General features: G+C 47.8%; 1 protein-coding gene across 1 annotated transcript in view; it reads right to left on the bottom strand.

Moving 5' to 3' along the window:
* Positions 1-21,027, bottom strand: part of LOC142578930 (cell adhesion molecule Dscam1-like) — a 348,188-nt gene that overhangs the window by 67,142 nt on the left and 260,019 nt on the right. The window contains exons 8-12 of the mRNA XM_075688636.1: positions 19,959-20,228; positions 11,058-11,465; positions 9,894-10,049; positions 4,813-5,100; positions 204-323 (exon numbers count right to left, since the gene is read on the bottom strand). Of these exons, the coding sequence (XP_075544751.1) occupies positions 204-323; positions 4,813-5,100; positions 9,894-10,049; positions 11,058-11,465; positions 19,959-20,228 (1,242 nt within the window). The remainder of the gene's footprint in view (positions 1-203; positions 324-4,812; positions 5,101-9,893; positions 10,050-11,057; positions 11,466-19,958; positions 20,229-21,027) is intronic.

Genomic DNA, 21,027 nt, shown 5'->3' with positions numbered 1-21,027 from the left:
TCGTTTTCATTCTCCACATGTTTATATCTTTACTGTACCCTTCTAGGGCGCGGATTAGCGCACCAAAGGCAATCTTACACAGCTAACCTTTGCGTATCTTATTTTCGCTTCATCTCTGCGTGTCTGCCTTTACAAATCGCTGCGGCAGTGTTTCCCAACTTATTGCGTTGTGTTGTTTTTACTATTCAGGCAGTGGCACTCACCCTGCGCCCTCTTCCAGTCGATGCGAGGCATGGGGAATCCATCAGCGGCGCAGTGCAGTGCCGTGATGCCTCCGAGGACCACGTTGCCGTTGGATGGCTCGGTCGTCCACATGGGCGGCACTGGGAGAGAACTGGCGCAACTTTAGTCGGGGCCATATATACACAACAGCTTGTTAACGGAAAGTGTGCAGACAACGTAATGCAAGTAACATAGCGCAGTAACCACGAGGGACAAGTCGAGACAGGAGAAGCGCTAGCTTGTCCTTTCTCGACTTGTCCCTCGTCCTTACTTCGCCGTGTTACGTGCATTACGATGAATAACCAACATGCCCAAACCTATTCCCTTCTGATAAGGCAAAAACGCTAAAGGAAAATTCGCAGTGTAGAAAGTGCAAGACAGGGGCAGTGGTAGCTTCAGCAACTCCCACAGACCTTCTGCATTCTATAACGATAATGATGATGATTTCTAATCATGGTACGTGCACAAAATGGGGGATATGCTAGACAATCGGGTTGTTCTAGGAATCATGATGGTAATAATAATTACGGCAAAGAAACGAAGCAGTAGAAAAATGGTAAAACGGGCTCTCCCCCCCCCCTCCCCTAATATAATATGTAATTGAGTAGTGAGACCAGTGGAATGTATGGAATCTTTATCTTTCATCTCCTTAATGCCAAGCATAACTTTGACTCGCACCAGGCATGCGTGGTAGGTGGATAGGCAGGTTCCGGCGCAGCATCGTTTTGGACCTCCTCAATAAATAAAGACGAAGGCTGCGATGATGGGATGAATCCTCGGCACTCCAGCACAACAGCTTGGCGCTCTGACCATTAGTTCACACTCGCTATTTGATATTACGCCAGAGGGAAATGTACGTGTGATTGTCAAGCCGTACTCACGTGCATGTTACCTTTTGAGGCAATTGGCGCCGCATACCATGGGTGAGAACACGCGTGTACGAGAGCACGCGCGCCTTTGTTTCCATGGGGCCACAGAGCCGACACGTGCCTTTCACGTGCGTCACGTGGTACAGGGACAAGTTGCGTAAGCCTACATCGCTTTTTAATTTTGTCGTAGTAGCTAACGGTACGTAGACGCTGTGCGACATTGTACCGCCTTCGGGATCGACCCAAGTTTCAGCGGACCAGGTTGTAACTTTTCCTCTCCGGGAGTAGAACAAAGTCATTCTTCATGTCGTCGGCGTTATGCTGTATTCGTAGCCGTCGTCGTCATCTTGCTGCTCTCGTTGTACACATGTTCGCATGGAACGCACAATTTCTCGCCTTACGCAGATGCGTGTCAGCTAAAAAAAAAAAAAAAAAACATCGCCAAGATGTGGCAGACATAACTCCGAATTCCTGTTAAAATCGAGAAGAGCTAGAATTGATTCGCCGACGCTCAGAAGTTATCAAAAGACTACAGCACCTGCTAAAAGGCGTCACAAAGAGATGCCAATAACTTTGACAAAAGTCGCTTTTAGGAACCCGTGTACATTCAGCCAGCGTTGCAAACAGCACCACAAACATCAGCACCACTACAGCTCGCTGCGCTTGTAGTGTCTATACCTTGCTACGCACACTCGTCTCTGTAGAGTTAACTACGGTCCGGCAGAGAAAGCGGAATAAATATGCGAAATGCAACTCGATGCAGCGCCCAAATCCGCCGCGAAGTATAGCGTTGTCGTCTCGCAATGTTAATCAACTTCACTCGGCGCCTGCATATCACGAAGAAGCATACGGTGAACTTGTAAAACTCATCTAAAATGTATAAGAAAATATTGCCCAAGGCATCGCGTCACGTCTTGTTCAAGTGCTCGGCACTCTTGTAATCTTATTGAGTGCCACAGTATAGTTTTGTCTGCACTATTAATATTTAGAGAAGCCTCGTTGAAGACAGACACACACATAGACGCGCGCGCACATATGCGCGCATAAGCACCTGCACACACCACTCATATCATCACCGGTACTTGCAAAGGAATCGCAAATACCGGCCTGCGAGTAGAAGTTTCTTTCACAAACTCTTACCCATTCCTAAGTGGAATGGCAGAACGACCGAATTGCAGCAGATGTGATGTCGAAGAAACGACCAAATATCTCCTCTGTTGCTGCCCCACACACGAAGACAAAAGGAGTGCCCGTCGGAGAGCTTTGGGCATTGAGACGACAGGCATTTCACACAGATCTTGTGCCCCTGGCCTTGTGCGTCTACTATACGCAAGGCCACAAAGGCGCTGGTGCGTTTATTGAAATGCACCAGCCTGTATGACCGCATGTGACTGACTCGGCGATGAACGCTTGTGTGTTTAACAGTGCAAACTGTGAACTTCTTTCTTCCTTCTCCTCTTTCTATCCCCTCTATCCCTTCCCCAGTTCAGGGTAGCATACTGCACTCAGCCTGGTTCACTACCCTGCCTTTCGCCTATGACCTCTCTCTCTACAAATACCGGCACAAACCAAAGAAATAAAAAGGCGTCCCTTTCTTTCTTCCTTTCTTTCTTTCTTTCTTTCTTTCTTTCTTTCTTTCTTTCTTTCTTTCTTTCTTTCTTGCATAGCTTGCTTGCTTTCTTTCCTTCTTTCTTTCTCCGTGTAAACTGATAACTCTTTCACGGACACAAGTTCATAACTCATGGTCAGTACCACCTTAGACAAGCTATAAATTTTGTCTTGCCTCCCCCCTAATCTCGTAAGCACCAATCGAACGTTTCTCATTACAGCCCCGCGAAGACGGTGGACACTATTCTTCGTCTAAGAAGCTGATGTGAAAGAAAGAAAAAAATCAGAAGCAGATAAAAGCCATGATTTCGACAGGAGAGGACCGAAGGGAAAACGAGGAGAGTGGAGAGAAAAAAAAATCGTCAAAAAGAAGAACAGGGTGGAAGCAAGGGAGACGTGGCCAGAGAAATAGGCCCGCCGCATGCCACTCGGGGAGCCTCCACCGCGTGGCATTCGTTCGTCCATCCTTGTTTATCTGACGGCATCCAGGAACCATTATCTCGGCTCCGGGCTAGCGAGCGAGCGCTGCTGGCGTCCCGACGCACGCACGCACGCACATGCAGACGCGAGCAGATCGAGCGAGCGGAGGCGAGGCAGCCGAGCAAAACTCGCCGCCGTCCACTTTGGCGCTCCAATCGATTGCGCGGCCACAAAAGCTCGTCGCCCGAACCACCACCGCCGACTGCCTTGCCAGAAGAACATGCGAGAGGAACGCGGATAACACTGTGGGGAAGAGAGGAGCGGAGGCTGAGATACATAAGGGGTGGGGAAGTCTGTGCGTGGTGGTGGGCAAAAGGGGTTAACACCGCTGTGGGCCGGGAGATTGGGGAGCAGGGTAGGAGGGGGGATAGATTGAGAAGGCCAGAGGGATTTCTGACACTGAACTTGGTAGGACTGGCGAACGAGGAAAGAGAGAGAGAGAATGTCTGTGTATATGTGAGGAGACGGGGAAGACTGCGGAGAGGACTCTGGAAGGAAGGAGGCAGCAAGGCTTCAAGGATGCGTGGAGGTTTGTGCAGGAAAGAGCGGGGAAGATTGGAGAAATGGGGAAACAAATTGTGAGGCAGGGGCGGGAGGGAAATCAGGAAGAAGATGGGAGACAGTGAAGGCAGAAGGGTGGAGCGTGTTGAGAAAAACGAGGGCGAGGAGAAGCGGTAGTCTCGTCGCGCCTCCGACGAACAGACGGCGGCATGTCTCGCACGAACGCGCTCAGATTTGCGTCGATAAATCACCGCACTTTTGCAAACCACGTGTCCCTCCGCCGGCCCGAAGGAGAGCCTCTCCCTTACCTCCTCCATTCTCTACGGTCCACCACACTGGTCGGCCAACGGACCGCGACCGGGAAGCTGCTCTGAAGCGGGCAGGGCAAGGCTATTCCTCTAGCTCAGCACTGGCTAACGCAGCCGTGTGCTTGTCTCGTTGGTCCCACACTCGCGACGAACGCTATCTGCCTCGACATCTTGACGCGTTGCTTGCTCGGTCGGCCGAAGTTGTGAAGAACTCCGAGCGTACGAGCGTGGAAAGGCGGGAGCACCAGAAAACACAGAGTGGGATCGAAAGCTGGGAACTGGAAAAGCTGTTTCGCTTAGCTGGGTCCGGCGTTTTTCGTTCTATGGCGATGATCCTAAGGCGTAACTGCGGCGAGGAGTCCGCAAGCGATGACGGAGATAAGCGCTGGTGATATGAGAGCAATCAGTGGCTAATTTGTTAAAGTCCGTTCCCATTAACAGAGCGCGTAATTCGGAGGTCGTCTTTTGCATTATCGTGCAGAGCCCTGCGCCGCCATCTTGTACGCGTTCGAAAAGCCAACGTTCGGTTTCGTCTCAGGTGATTGTGCTAGGCCGCGCCGATATCGCGGCCTAGGCCGATCTAGGCCAATCGTGTGAGGCGAAACAGAACGTTGGCTTTTCAAATGAGTACAAGGTAGCAGGTCTTTATCTTAAGTCTTAGGCGGATGAGATTTTAAAGAAAAAGGTACTTTCGAGAGATAAGCGCATAAGAACGATTACTGTGAAATAATAATTTTGTAGAAAGATACGTCTAATCTAGGAATGTAAGTAGGTGCAAGGTATGGACTCTTGCCGAAACAAGGGTGCGTCTAGTGTATACGTACCGTTGACGACAAGGGAAACGGTCCGGTTCACAGCTAATGCCCTGTTGGACGCCTCGCACGTGTAGTTTCCGGAGTCCCGCATGGACACGCCTTTCATCGTTAGCACTGAGGAGTCCTCGAGGCTCTGCAGGGACACCGAGGCACTCCGCGCCACGTTGCGACCACCCCGCGTCCAGCGCAAAGTGATGGGCGGGTCCCCCTGGACCACGCTGCACAGCATCTTCACATTCATGCCTTCGTTCGCCGTCAGCACGTCCGGAAGCATCTGGCTGTCGATAACCGGAGGCACTGCAGCAGAGAAAATGTTGTTGTTGTTGTTGTTGTTGTTGTTGGGCCCTAGTGAGGTCAACACTTGGGCGAATGTTTTCGTATTGGATAGGAACCATTTTCAGCTACGTAACTAAGTGGCTGTCGCATTCCTGTGTTGAACACAATGTACTTTTCAGACCTCCACTTAGCCCACCTTTGTAAAGCAGGCGCAATATCGGAACGTATACAAACCATCAACTGTTTTACCAACGAGTAACCTGTACGGCATACCAATTGATTAACCGTGCACCAGACTCCCAGCACCATTTTACATGTAATGAGGGCTGCAGCTCCACTGCGCAGGTTTTACGCGCAGACTTCAGTGCTAACTTAGTCGGGAAAGTGTTTCCATTGAGCTAGCGCAAGAACGACATGTGCCAAAAAAAAGAGAACAACAAAAAACATAAAAGAAAATAAACCTTCACCGGTTATGTCCTACAGCACGATTGCCTACCATCTCTTCTTAGGAAGAGTTCTAGCGCAATAACTTGTTAGTGAACTGGGATTCAGAACTTCTTTGTCTAGTGCTACTTTTATCGGTACCACTGAGACAGCAGTACACAGCTGCAATTTCACTAGTGCTATAACTATAGTTGAAGGAGCAAATTTGTAACTTGATCAGATGTTATAGCCTTTGAAAATGAGGCGTTGGCGCGCGCAATCACAAATCTATCAACGTTTATGCAAGTGCGCTAGTGTCTTTCGGAACATTGAAGCGTTGTCCAAAGCTCTCAGCTCAAGAAACTTCAGATAGCAAGGTTCTGCAAAAAAAAAAAAGTTGTATCGGAATGTCGTATGCACTGGTGAAAAGGTGTGCCACACTATTCTTATTCAAGCACAGACAATCAAATATTGGCGTGGGCTAATCTTTTAGTCTCACACTGCATTATGTCGTAGCGTGCTTTCCACCTGAAATGATTAATAAATCCCCGAAACCTTTCTCGACAGAAAGTATTTAACATAATCATTAGGCACCAGACGCACCCGTAAATACGGGAACGTGCGTAGATATACGAAGAGGAAACATAATTGGATTATAAGTTGCGCGATTACAAGTTACATAAGTTGCGTCATCTTCATTTATTTGCAATACTCATCCAAACAAATGGGTCAGCAGGCCACCAAGAAAAAGAAAGTCCTGCTGTGCAATTAAGATAACTTTTACTCCCAATGGTTAGTCGGGTCTATTCAAACGACTTCACCCTGCCGATTGGATCGTTCAAGAAACCGGTCGAAGACGGCTCGAGACGGTGGTGGTCTCCTTGTCCAGCAGCTGCCGTGGCACTTTCGGCGAGCAAATCACACCGGCTTCTTCTCCGGATCTCGCTCGGGACTCGTTCGAGAGCACGCGCACGTACGAAAACGTGACTTCGAAACCGATCTAAACTCGGAAAGGGAGGGCGCCGCTTGAAGAGCGACGAGGCTCCGGGAAGAGCGACGGGACGAAGGGAATGCCGGCAGAAGAGGGAAGGGGGGGGAGGGAGGGAGAACTTGAGAGGAGCAAGGCAGGGCACCTCGCGACGAGGAGTAATTCCACGCGTGAGGAGAATGGCGGGGATGTCTGGAGATGGTGGTCCAGGGTGAAAGGTGCAGCGGCGTAGGGAGGGCAACATCTTCACGTTCCGTCCGAGCTCGCTTCGAAATCCCCGAGCCACAAGGCGTCGGTAAAGCCTCGAGGCGGCCCCTCGGGGAAGCCGGTGTAAAGGGAGAGGAAACGGGCAAACGGAGCGGCAAAACGGCTTTTTTTTCCCATAGGAGCCAAACCTCTTAAAGAACTTGTGGCGCTCCGGACCCCGACCCTCTGCGTGCCTTTCCTGTACCGCTTTGCCACCCGTGGCTTCTTCTACACTCAAACGCACCTCCCGCTCTCTTGTGCAGCAGCGGCGGCATTAAGCCCCCATTTCTCCCGTCGTTTAAGGCTGGCCCACACCGGAATACTGAACGATCGCTGTGCCTACCCCGCCGCTGCTGCCGGCTTGGATACGCAAGCGTGGCGTAGATCCCGGCGCGTTGCGTCGGAGAATTTCTCTTCGCAGTCCTTCTTGATGTTTTATGCTTGTAGTTTCTTTAATCACCACGGCGCACTTTTAGATAAGGTTGTGACGTAGGGAAGAAAACAAGGTAAAACCGTCCGAGTAATATTTTATGCGCGAAGTCTGGAAGCTGTGCAGGAAGCAGCTCGGGCTGGCACGTCTCTTGTCGAGATTTTGTCTAGCAAAAATCCGACATTTCCAAACGGGCCTTGCAGGTTTGTTGCCGTTAACGCGCGGCCCCTATATCAAAGCGGCCTGTTGAAAGTCAATGCGGCGGCGTATGCATCGTACGCGTTTTCTGGAAGGAGGCTTGCATACTGTGCAAACTGAGGGAAAGGGTGGTGGTCGTTATCTGAAGTGTATGGAAATACCGGGGTTTCTGAAGGAATACAAGAATAATCCGATCCGGGTTTACCCGTGCATAGCTAGACAGATCGGGAAGGCAAACAAAAAGCAGCGAGGTCAACCAGACAAACGCCCTCTTTGCTGCCCTACACAGAAAAAAAAAGAAAAAAGAGGAAAGGAGCAGACAGCGGAGAAGAGAGAGCTAGTCATCACCCGAGGATGCAAAACACATGTAAAGGCGGTCACTTACGACGGCGCATTTCAAAAATTGCATGCGCGAGTAAGTAGCTTTTTGCTCCTGTAAAGGACGTGTCCACGGTCTTAAAAACTTTGCGACTGAAAACGTTGTGGTGCGTGACTGGTTCAACGGTGATCTAGGTAGGGAGGCACTGAACGTCGTATTGCGGACAACGACATAGCTGGTGCTTCATGGTCTTCCGGTATTCACAACCGCCGCAAGCGTACATGAGTGCGCAAAGTAGGTGGCACGCTTTTCCCAGTTGTCCACGCTTAGCCGTTGCAGGAGATGCTGCTGTTCTCGAGAACTTATCCATTGTTTACGAATGCGTATTGCTGCCAATTTCCCGGAAGGGTTCCGTCATAGCACTACAGGAAAACTACAGTGTTGGGAAATGTATAGCGCACGGTCTCGCTTCAACTTAGTTCAACTTAGGCGAAGGCGCTTTGCAGCTGTTACTAAATAAAAATTAAAATAGAAGAAGCAAATGAAGAATGTCGTGTTCAACCTGTGCGCAATGTGGGTGAACTTGTGTGCGAGAAGTTTTGAAATGCCACAGGAATACACGAGTGACAGCAAGTTAGGCCGAGTTAAGCTCGCAAGTGTACCAAAACACTCCAAGAAAAAAAAATGTTTCATTTATATATCTTTTTGCGGGAGTCTCCCTTTATTAATGGCAGTAGGCTAAATACCCCGGTGCAGTGTGCAGGGTTTACGTTCTGTGGATATACAAGCCGACAAACTTAGCCACCCCTTAGAGCCCATGGTTGGACTTTCTATTCTCAGCCATGTCAGCTGGCTTTTCGTAGAAATGCAATGAGAAAACGTTCGCGCACTTGTTTTAAGTACACTTTAGAGCGCCCCCCCCCCCCCCCGGCCCCATCCTATAGGTGGCCAAAATAAATCTGAATCATTACGCGTTACGGTGGCCCTCCGAGCCAAATTTTCGGGACATGAAACTTTATGAGTCGATAAAATTAAAACGCTAAACGCTGTTTCTTCCGAACGTGAGCGATCGCCGTCTTCGCTGTTCCTCCAACGCGGCAGATATTATCAATCTCTACATGTCTGCTTTATGTTTTCGTTCGCCGAAACTGATAGCTAGCACAGCGTGCTGGCTTGCCTCCTACTGTTTAAATACAAGGATACAAGCAGCACAGAATTGGTTACTGAAGCGAGGGCAAAATGGGTGTTATTGACAGCGCATACTTGTCTAGTGTTAGTAGCTCTGTCTCCTACCAACATTGACGTACGCCTCTGACGTACAGGGCTACATGCCAACAGTCTTCTTCTACCGGTTAACAAAAACGAAAACACCTCAAAAAGGTATCGCTTCTGATTTACGAGCAGCTTTTTTTTTTTTTGGCTCGTGTGCTTTCACCTACGCCTGCCCAGAGCTACAATCCGCCGTCATACACAATCTGCAAGTCAGCGCCAAGAGAAAGTGCCAATAACCTGCATAATCCTTCCTCTTCACACATACAAATAAATCTGAGGTATAAACATCTGCGTTAGTGAAGGAAAAAAATAAATATAAAAAACATAACAAAAGTATTTCTAACAATGCGGAAACATCACCAGAGATTGAAAATAAATATATTATGTCGTGGCTCAACGGGAAGTTTGCACATTAGCATATTAGTTCCTGCCTCAAAAGGCCAAAATCCACATCTGCTACCACTACGACTGATACACCCCGGGAGCGCGCCACCTTGCAATAAATTAAAACACCTGTGTCGTATCAAAGCAGGCGCCTCGGCCTCGTTTTGCCTCTCTTAGCTGATGAGAGCAATTTTGAAGAGGAGAAGGCGCAATAAATAACGTTTGAAAGTAAGAACAGAAGAAGGAAAAGATTCTCGGCCCCTTTTGAAATTACGCGGAATGAATAATTTACAGAGCCGCGCCGACGCTGCTTCGAAATTTATCTCTCGCATCTTTCTGGTCGTTTGTCTCTCGTTCGCTCTTTTTCCCCGGTGCTTAACATTTGCGAACGGCAATGAAGAGAAAAGAAAGAACCTTCGCGTCGGTACCTGCATGCTCTGGGCCGGGTGGGGGACGAAAACGAGCCACGTGTCTTTTCTCGCATTCTTTCTTTACTGGCTTAGCGAAAGGGACGCCCACCCCGAACCTGGCCGTCCTGGGCAGAGCGTAATTACCTCGGACCCTGACGAAGGTGTTTCCACGTGCCGAGAGGTTCCCGCTGCGGGCCAGGCAGGAGTATTCGCCCTCATCGGAGGCCCGCTGCACGTTGTGCACGCTGAGCGAGCTCTGCGCCATCTGCTGTCGGTGGTTGGTCGGCAGCTGGGCATCGCCTGCGAACGGGAAGTGGTGACGAAGCGCCCTCCTCCTCCTCCAACTCCCGGCTCCAAGCGCGAACACAAGCCGCAGCTCGGCGGACGTTGCGAGGCCAAGGTTAACGGGATCCTACAGTGGGCAAGCTAGGAATGGTCGTAAAAAACAACTTCCGGAGTGTCTTACGCTATGTGTACCGGTTCTCGTTAAATCACGGAAGCTAAGCAGGATCGTTCTTGTGTAGTAATACAACGGGAAAGGGGGAGGGTTTGCTTCCGTCCATTCACCCTTATTAATAATTTAATTTCTTATTTGTTACACGTGCCGCTATTTATTGGCGAGGCATTCCAGAAGTGGCAACACCTATTCAACATACAGACATAAGGACGCTGTTACTCCAGCGAACACAGTGGCAGCCAAAGCTTCTAATGTGTTCACTAGGTAAGTTACAAATAGTTCTTAAGAAGGGCAAGCTTCGTTAATTGTGACCTATACGTAGAGAATAATAAAATAACTGGAAGTGGTTAGTGGTTAATTGAAGTTTTTTAAGGTACTGATTCATCTCCAAATGTTAGCCCAGAAAAGAAAAACAATAACGAAGACAGCGAGACAGACTTCCTTTAGTTGAACGCTGGATATGTTTTCATGGCCATATGCCAAGCATCCTACGCCACATGGCAATGGCGGAACATGAAATGACCCACGTATACATATATTAAACGCCGGGCACAACATACACAATAACAGACTGTAACAGACAACTAGAGTGTCCGTGCAAGGCTCAAGTTTTTGACAAAGTGTGCATGCCCAACATTTGCACAGAGTGTATCAACATATGCGTTTTTCACATCAAATGTGTAAAAAAGAGTGAAGTGCCGTTTCATGTATAAAGAAACCGGTGGCCATAGCTTAAAACACTAAATGGTGGTTTGGTTGTTCGCTTGTCGCCTTTTGTGTCCCGTGTTGACTGCCTCCGCTCTAACGAGCACCCCAGACACGGTGAGAATCAGTCTCTCCCAGGTTTGTACCTTTGAACCAGGTGACGCTGTTTATGGGGTAGCCCGCCACAGGGCAGACCACCCTCAGCGTCGTGCCGGCGACCACCGAGACGTTGCTCATGGGCCGGATGACCGGAGGGCCGTGAACGTTCACGCGGGCGCCGTGACTCGCCTCGCCGACGGCGTTGGCCGCGGCGCAGGCGTACAGGCCACCGTCCTCGACCCGCAGCTCGGTGACGTTGACGAAGCTGACGACCACGGAGTCGGCCGTGACGAAGTCGCCCACGCGGAAGCGGTGGAAGTCCGGCACCGGCGCGTCGTCCAGAGTCCAGGTGACCTGCGGCAGCGGGTTTCCCGCCGCCGAACAGCGGAGGGACACCGATGCGCCGGGCTGTAGTGTCTGCTCGTCGAACACGGACGTCAGGAAGGGTGCCACGTCTGTGAGTAGATTCAGGTGCGCTCATTGCAGAAGAGGTAGCACGTACATCGCGACTTGGAACTCGTGAGCCACTGCGCTGGCTCGGTGGCTGCGGCGTTCTGTTGTTAGCACGAGGTCGCGGGTACGATCCCGGCCACGGCGTCCGCGTATAGGTAAGAACGAAATGAAGAAAAGGGAAAACTAACACTCGCGTTTCTTAGCTTTAGGTGCACATGAAACCTCAGGCAATCAAAATTATACTGGAACCCCTTCACTGCGGCTTGCTTCATAACACGTGCATTGTGCAGTCTTTGGACGTTAAACCCCACAGTTCATATTAATATTTAAACTTGTTAAGTCTGATACGAATATCTGACGCGGTGCATGTATGTGCGATTTCGCGTTTTTGGGAAGTCTACATAACCACCGTCATGATATCTAGTGTCCAGCACTACCTCAATGCGCCAAGACAACTTTTAAAATGAAATTAATAATAAGAGCTTGACGTAGAGATAATCCAGAAACGGATCCGGAGCTGTCCTAAATGCCCAAGTTCCGCACAAGCGTGCAGGAAGCTGTGCCATTCAGTACAAGGTACATTCATTTATGCTCAAATATCAGTGAGCTTTGGGCATGATAGTCTTGTTTGAATTGGTAATTTAGGAGGCAGCATAAGGAATTTTCGCAATATTGTTTGTGGATACCATATGTCAAGCATTCTGCTTCAACGTGGTAAAGGTACCTGACGTTCTCTTCTACGCTGTGTTGACTAATAGAAATAGGCAACACCGACGAATGTAAGATGTATATTCTCGCCCTGGAACGTCCACGAAATAATAGCACAGTTAAGTCGCCGCTACCGCTTAGTTCGTAAAACAATGCACGATCGATGCCGAGAGACTTCGCAAGTTCACAACAGATACTGCATCAACCTTTCGCCATTCCCATCCTAGAGCGCGCTGCTTCATTCTAACGTATTGTGTGCTTTTGTGTGGTCCTCAGCAGCATTTGTTATTGCAATCATGACGGTATTCCAAAAGTTGTTTGAAATATACCTAAAAAGTCATGACCAACATCATCATCATTATCATAATCATTATTACGAGTAAAACAATCATTAAAGGCGTATTTTTTATGTCCACTGCCGTACGAAGGCTGCTCCCAGCAATCTCCAATTACCCCTGCCTTCGGCTAGTTGACCAATACTCGTAAATAAGCTTGCGCCTGCAAATTTCCTTTCATCATCCAGCTATTTTTCGCCATCTTCGACTGCCCTTAACTCCCCTTGGCATCCCATTCTCTAGTCTACCAATCTTCTGCCCTACGCTTTACATGGCTTGCCGAGATCCATTTGTTTCCCTTAATGTCAACTGGAATGTCGGCTATCCCCGTTTGCTCTCTAATCCACATCGCGCTCTTCCTACGCCTAACATTTTTCGATCCATCGCTCTTTGCGCAGTCCTTAACTTGTTCTCGAGCTTCTGTGTTAATCCCCAAGTTTCTGCCCAATATGTTACCACCGGTATGTTCCGAAGAGGCAACGCAAATATGACACTGCGATCAATGCTGGTCGTATGACATATACGTAGGCACGTAAATTAATTAACACTGACTCGAGGTATTGAATATATGAAGACTGTTAATATCAATGCACTTCGGTGCAAATTTTTTTTTTTTTAGTTCTCGTACACTACAGTGATCTGGGTGGCATTGTGTTTTCTTCCTTTCCTTTGCTAAAGCATTGCCGCGTTCCATTGTCGCGCCAACGACATCTACGTGTTGAGAATGTTCTCGTCGTTGATACTCTGAAACTCCGCTGTAACTGGCGTTTGTTTCCTCGTTCAGCGTAATTTACACAAGCTGTTCTGCTCGCGACTTTGAAGGGCGGCTTTCTTGAGACCAGCAAAAACTTTGTGCGGACAGTGATCACCAGCTAACCTTATGCAAATAACATTATTATCCTCTTTATGCCTCATTAGTTTTGTTTTCGTTTGCCGGCCTCGGAGTAATTTTAATTTGAGGATTATTGCTATTTTTTTTTCCATCGTGCAGCAGCAATGTTACAAAAAAAGTAAACCTTAAGCAATGAACTTGCGTCGCCTAAGCCCGGAATTCATTAGGCGTCACTTCTTTGACAGTTTAATCCAAAGGGCCGACCGGTGGCACGAAGCTGTTCTCAAGTTCTTACGAGGCAGGCAACTCGCTAACGCGCATTCACCCAAGGGAAACGACTTGAAATTTTACTCATGCATCCAGTTACACTAACTATCGTGTTAAAGTTGTCTACCAAAAGCAAAATACATCTTGCAACGCTCTCTTTAAAGTGATAAATACAAAACGAGTGCAAGGTTCATTGCATGGTTGTGTTGCAACTATGGCGAACACCCGTCTTTTTTTTTTTCATCCGTGTGCTTACGTAAACGCTCAATAAGGAAGCCTCACTAGCTTAAATGCAGCGCACATCGTCAGGTTCACCAGGTTGTTCTTCGATAATAAAAAAGCTAATTATATTACGCTCGGGGACGTTCATCGTTAATGTTTAATACGGTCACGAGGTCTGCCAGCGTCCGTTGCTCGAAGAAAAATGTGGTGTCAATGCGGCGACTGGTAAGATAAGAAAATAATGGACTCTGAAATAAAAAATAAAAAATGAACAAGTTCAATTAGCTTTCGGTTTTATATGCACTGCCTTTGAATGCCTCTTCTGACTTGGCTAAGCAGCGCTAGGTGCCTAAAGCTGTGCTGTCGACGGATGGCTGTGGACGGCAGCCTAATTATGTTGCGTAAATTGTAAAGTGAGCCAAGAGATAGCAAGGACTAATGAGAAATTAACCTGGAAGCGAATATTACGTAAGAGATTAAAGGCTCACTGCGAACGGTTGTAACGCGGTGTCCGCATTATAGGCACGCATTATAGGCATTACACCGTTGCGCCGCGAAAGCATTTTGGCAATAAAATAGGAATACAAGAGCGGAACATTTTATGGCACAATAATTTTCACTCTAAAGGAACGTAGAGTTGCCGGAAAATGCAAAGAGATTATAAAATGTTTTGCAGGTTACATGGAATTAACGGCAGTTTTAGTTTGACTAACGAAATTATGGGGTTTTACGTGCCAAAACCACTCCTTGATTATGAGGCACGCCGTAGCGGAGGACTCCGGAAATTTCGACTACCTGGGGTTCTTTAACGTGCACCTAAATCTAAATGCACGGGTGCTTTTGCATTTCGCCGCCATCGAAATGCGGCCGCCTTGGCCGGCATTCGACCCCGCGACCTTGTGCTCAGCAGCCCAACACTATAGCCACTGAGCAACCACGGCGGGTAGATTTAGTTTGACATGTAGCGATCACGCTAGCGCACATGACGACTTTAGTTTTGCAATGTATGACCAGTATATGGAAAATATAGTGCAGTAAATATGTACCAGTATGGGGAACCAGCGCTGGATAGGCGGCGCGTCGAAAAGAGTGCGTTGCACGCCGCCCTGGCGACGAAACGCGGCATATTCCAGCCACACAACCAGACGACACACGCATACGCAGCCGTATTATAGTTCGTATGTTTCCGTTTTCGCGCCGCTTCAAGTGGAGTTTTTGTAAAGAAGCTAGCGCCATCAAGTGAAGAAATGACGAAAGAAGCTTTTTAAGCTTTATACATTTTTCACAGTGCGTCGCGGCGAGCACGTGTGTTTCTTTAACGGTTGCGTCGTGTATCGATGCCATGCTTGCGTGGCTGCCTGCCTCGCAAATCTAGCAGTTATGGCTCCGGTCGTGCTGCGCTATGCTTTCGGAAGTATTAGTTGTCCTGAAGATATTTCATATTTCTCTGGCTAGACATAAAAAATTCTGATGTTACTTCGCCACAGCAGTCAATGGAGAAGAAAGCTTTATGGCATCAGCTGACTCGCGCAAGCAAAGGTTTGAGTGCTCGGCTGCTTGATCCGTAACAATTCTGGCTACATTTAGCACTAATTACATTAATTTGCCGGATGCATCTCAGCGCCGAGTCCTCATCCGCATGCGCATAAACATCCGCATAAACACATAGGTGGCTTAGTCGCGCGTGCGCCGGCACTATGCGCATACAACTCGTATTACAAGGCAGCTTCCCTCCTACATAATTCTTGGCAATGAATGGATAATTTTTACCTTTCGTATCGTTCACTTGGTGCGGTGGCGTTGGAAGGGGCTTGGCGCTGGCATTGCGAAGTAAAAATGGTACATATGCCGGATAGTGCATGCTATTGCTCATTTTGTTTCCGACGAAATATCGACAGCAGATTCTGCTGTTTGGTACTGTCTGCCATGGCTGACCGTCTTCACTAACGAATAAACCAAGGATACACGCAAAATTTGATTTAGAAACCAGCCCGACACCGCTTGACAGGGCGACAAGACGGGAGCTTACTCCGCTCGCCTGACTGCTTGGATCCAACGCCGCCTCCGTTCTTGTTCGTAGGGTTTAGATGGAAAGACGCAGAAGAATACATCCTCCCTCATCCCGACTTAGTTGTGGCACTTGTATACGCAACAGTATCGTCGGCGCCCTTTTGTTTTCCTTCGACTTTAAGGGCACGCAACGCAATTTTCGTCCGCGGGGGAGGCTGCATTGTGCACGTTCTGACCGCCAGGGCGGCGCTGCAGGCGCCGTGAAAACTCCAGCGCTGGTTCCCCATGGCAAACGATATTGCTTGTACAAGTCCCGTCTTCCGCTCGTCTTATTTCTTCATGAGCAAGATAGGTTTGAGTAATGGGGCTGCTTCTGTAACCAACACGGCTGCATTAAGATAAACAGGCGGCATAACTTATGGGTGATGTCATTTTCCTGCCAAAATTAAGAAACACGGGCCTCAGTATTGGTCTTACGACTGAATGTTAGGCGAATGTACGTCGATGCCCGCCGTCGTCCGCTCGTATTCCTTTCCTTTTGCTAAGGCCGGCCTCTCTGCCTTTCTGTACGCACATTCCGCTCTCTCTTTCTCGTCTCGCCTTTCTTTACAGTCTGACACGCATCAGCACATCGAAAGTACCTACAAGCTTTCTACGCTTTGAGCGACAAGAGCCTGGATTTGATCCACATATACAACTCCTAGTTAGCATGGCTTATGGAAGTTTCGTTCCACTGGCGCGCTATAACGTAAAACTAAGCTTAACTTTTCTGTTCCATTTGTGCAATCAGCCCTCCACGAGTGGTCAAAATGTTTTCTGGCCATCCCCACGTCGGTTGTCTCTCAAGCAAAGTCAGAGAAACCGCGAAAACTTTTAATCTGACATGGCGTATACGCACTGATTATGCTTGATTAGACCCGACAAAAGAAAAATAACTATTTTCGTCCTACCCGTTTCCACCATCAACCCTTCGCTATTGGTCACACGTTTTCGGGATGCACGCACTTCGCATGTCTGTAACGCGAGGTCTAAAAACCGCGAAAGTTCACCACGTCAAAGTGACATGCACGCATCAAAGATGCATTTATATGCCGAACTAAACTAACTTCTTTTTTTTTTCTTTGAATAGCTAGAGACTGTGCCGTTCCGAAAGGAATAGAAGATGGCTGCACGCCGATCGTTCTGGCAATAACTGCTCGGCGTGGCCGGGGAAAATGAATTTTCTTGAATAGAATAAAAATTTTCGCGTGGCAGATAACGTTGTCGAGGCTTTTCGGCACGTACACGACATCGTTCTCCCGACTTTTCTTCAATGAGCGGCAGTTTTAGCGCCATTTTTACCCTTCCGTTGTACGTCATCGCGATTTTCTACCATACACCCTTTGACAGCTAAGCGCGCAGAGGCTGGCCCCTCCCAGACGCCGGCACCACCCTCCTCATCCGGTTATCTACGAGGACGAATCAAAAATTATTTGCCCCAATTTTTTTAAAACCAAATTACGCCTGTAGACGGGAAGTCAACATATCCATTCCCAGCGGGGACCTTTCTCGGACCGGCACAGCCTTATCTGCCGGTAACTCCGCGGTACGGCGTTGCTGTCACTTGTTGAAGATGGCGCTTGTGCTTCGCACGTCCACGGCGTACGAGCAACGGAGGATTCGTTTTCTACGGAGCAAGGGACGAACGCGCATCTAAATCCACAGAGAAATGCAGTTCACGTATGGGTAAAGGGGTCTCGCTGATGAAATTCCTGGAAGGATAGGAATTCACGTGCAACGATGAAGCCAAGACAGCAGTCCGACAGTGGTTCCGCAGTAAGCCGGACTAATTCTACGTGTACCACAAAGGCATCTCAAGTTTAGTGCTGCGATGAGAAAAATGTATGAACTGGTCCGGAGGGGGGGGGGGAGGGGGGGAGGGTCTACGCGAAAAGATAGTGTAAGGTACGTAGAATAGTACGTATATTTGTAATTGCCTGTATGTATCTTATTTTGGCTAATAAAGAATAGGGACAATGACTGTCTTATTCGCCCTCGTACTTTTACTGCGCTAGCCCAGTCCCGCCTAAACCGCCTCCACCTCTCCGCGCTCTTCGCCTCTGGTCAGTCAATTAGATCAGAAAAACGTGTCAAGGCTCTCAATGATATTCGCTTTGAAAACAAACAAAAATGACATCCTATAAACGAGAAGAACGTTTCATAGGCCTATTCAAACAACCCCGTGGGTCACTACCCGATGCTTGTACTTGCGGTTTCGTAAATTTTGACGTCAGGCGATTTGAATAAAACAGATTGGAATAGTTCGAAGTTACAGATACCCCATTCTACGCAGAACTTTGCAATCTCGGTTTGAATTGGTCAACGAGAGGAAATTCCTTATACATGTACATTCGTGCGCAACTTTTCTGCGCGCTAGTATCGACAGTGTTGCGAAATAACATATCGACATTGCTACAAGCACCATTATTTGAGATGGACATTTTAGAGCACTAAAAACAACTGCGCTGTTCTAACATAACCCTGTAACGTATGTGCAAGTCATTATAATTTCACGAGTAGTTTTTTTTATGTGCAAAATATATTTAATAAAGTAAACCAATGAAACAGGGTGACTAAAGAACACGTACACTGTGCAAATAAATAAGCGCTCAATTAGTTACGATAATACCCTGCATTAATACCCTTCATCACTGTAGGATAACCTTTGAAGAAACAGAGAAAGAGAAACAAAGAAAGGAAAAGAAGAAACAGTCGGGCTTGTTTTTTTAGCTCGTAGTGCAATATATACGACATGCACTTCTGTGAAGTGTGTGCACTTTTTGGCCTCTTGATTTAACAGATGGTAGGAGGTACTGCAGTACGGAGTGAAGCGATCAGGCCTCTCATGTGTAGCCGTCAAATATACGCTGCTGTCCCTTCGCCACACAAAGCGTTTGTATGAGGGAAAGCACGCTTTGCAAGCGCAGGTTCACGAGCTTTCTTTTAAATGTGAAATGCATGTTGGCGCATTCTAAGTTATCCTAAACGTAAAATTATTGCCGAATGAACTAAAATAACGCAATTGAAATTGAACCTAACACTTATCGTGTCGCCGCAATCAGGCTGTAGCAAATTGTGTGAATAAATCACACGAGCGGAGTCACTTAATGATTTCTTGAAATTTTTGGCGTGAACCTTGTTTGTTTGATACACAATATGAAGAGGGGATACAAGCAAAAATAGAATTGTGAGACTGCACATAGAATCTACTAAGTTTGTAGCTGTGCCAGCCATTGCTTATATGAATGCGTCTCGTCCAATTATTTATGCACTCTACTATGATTAGAAGCACTGTAAGAAAAAAGGCTGAACGTATCTAAATATGCGCGTTTTGAGGATTTCGCGATTGGCCGATTCAGTTACACTTATACCAGTCTAGTTAAGGTATGCGGACGACGAGCCCGCAATTCCTCGAGCAATGGATTGTGGTCCCATTAGCGATCTCGACCTTAGCAGCACAACGCCATGGCCACTAAGCTACCGCGGCGAATTTTCGCTTTTTCTTTTAATGAGGACAAAGTGAGAGCGTGAACAAAGTATTCAGTGGCAACGAAGCAGAAGAGCACTAAACGTTTTTTGAAGCTTGCAAATGTAAAACCAGATTAGGGTACGTACTCACAGATTTGCATACGGTTATTAGTTACTCGAATAAACATGGGTAAGTTGATTGATTGATTGATCGATTGATTGATTGATCTTGACTTCCTAATGCAAGTCAGGGGCTACGCAAGGCGCCGCAGTGGAGGATTCTTGTCCTTTTTCGTCACTTGGGGTCGTTTAAGCTGAACCCATACACGATCGCTTTTGCATTCTTCTCCAGTTGGAATGTGGCCGCAAATAAAGACCAGTGACCACCTGCTGAGCAGTAGAACGGCGTAGACATTCAGCCGGAGCAGGTAGAAACAAAAGTAGAACATTTAGTGTCCTTATGGCTTGTTAAGAAAATAAATAGGAGAAGATATGTGGCCAGCAACACATTTCTCACTTTTTGTAGGTACCTGGTACAATATTCCTTGATAACAAAAGAAAAGAAAGAAAAAAGAAGGACGATCGAGTCCCTTTTGCCCGATTCGAGTCCTTACCACCAAGCCGCAGCTCCGCAGATCCCTGCGCTGAGTCGGCCTCATTGTGCGCGTAGCACTGGTACATGCCTGCGTCTTCTCTGAGCACAGAGCTTATGCGCATCATGCCCGTGGCGAGGAATGAGACCCGGGCATTGGCCTCCAGAGGCCGCTGGTCCTTGTACCAGGACAACGACCGCACGGGGTGCCCGGTCACCGTGCAGTTAAACACTGCCGGCTGGCCAACGTCGGCCGTCTGCACCGCCGGGAACAGCTCGGCCTTGAGCGGTGCTGTTCGCGAGTGTGATAGAACAAGTATATTTAAATGGCACTGCGCAGCGACCGGGTAGCGATATGATTCGCCACAGCTGAGGTTATCACTTCTTCATGAGAGGCAAGATTTTTGACGAATTCAATATAGGCAGAATGATGTATAAACGCGCACTACGTTATGTCTCTTTTTTCCTTATTAACATGATTCGTGCTCTCCGTACTATAATTCTAAACGGCCATATGGGTTTATATTAGAACATACAGATTTTCACAAAGTATCACAAAGGAAATTCGCGGGCGCTAGTTGGAATCGCTTGCCGCAGGACAGAGGTAATTGGAGATCGTAGGGAGAGGCCTTCGTCCTGCAGTGGACATAAAACAGGCTGGTGGTGATTATGATGGTCCATATGTTCTTATAGCAATATGCATTCAGGGGCAAATGGAGAGTAATTTAGTTTTATTTGAGAATCAGGCCAGTTTTCTTTCTAAGTACTATGATGCGTACTTCCCAATAAGTCCAAGTGTCCACATCAGCTTCTTCGAATAGCATGTAGAAATAATTATTTTCCTTTTCTTATTTAGAAATGGACGTTAACCTAGTCCTCATATGTACGAAAGGGATGCTTGATGGTTAGGCAACCACATAAAAAAGAAGTGAACTGTGCATCCTTGTCGGCTCGATAGTCGGACGGTGAATGGGCTGATGAGTAGAGGCACGTAGTACTCTCGAACACGAATTACACGTAGTACGAACACGTAGTACTCTCGAACACAGCTTCAGCGCGGCTCCCCTGCGCACTCTAGCAAAATTTTAAAC

The sequence above is a fragment of the Dermacentor variabilis genome, chromosome 4 (genome assembly GCF_050947875.1).
Source record: "Dermacentor variabilis isolate Ectoservices chromosome 4, ASM5094787v1, whole genome shotgun sequence".
NCBI lineage: Eukaryota > Metazoa > Arthropoda > Arachnida > Ixodida > Ixodidae > Dermacentor > Dermacentor variabilis.
Note: the sequence above shows the minus strand (reverse complement) of the source record. Positions and strands in the feature narration are given on the sequence as shown.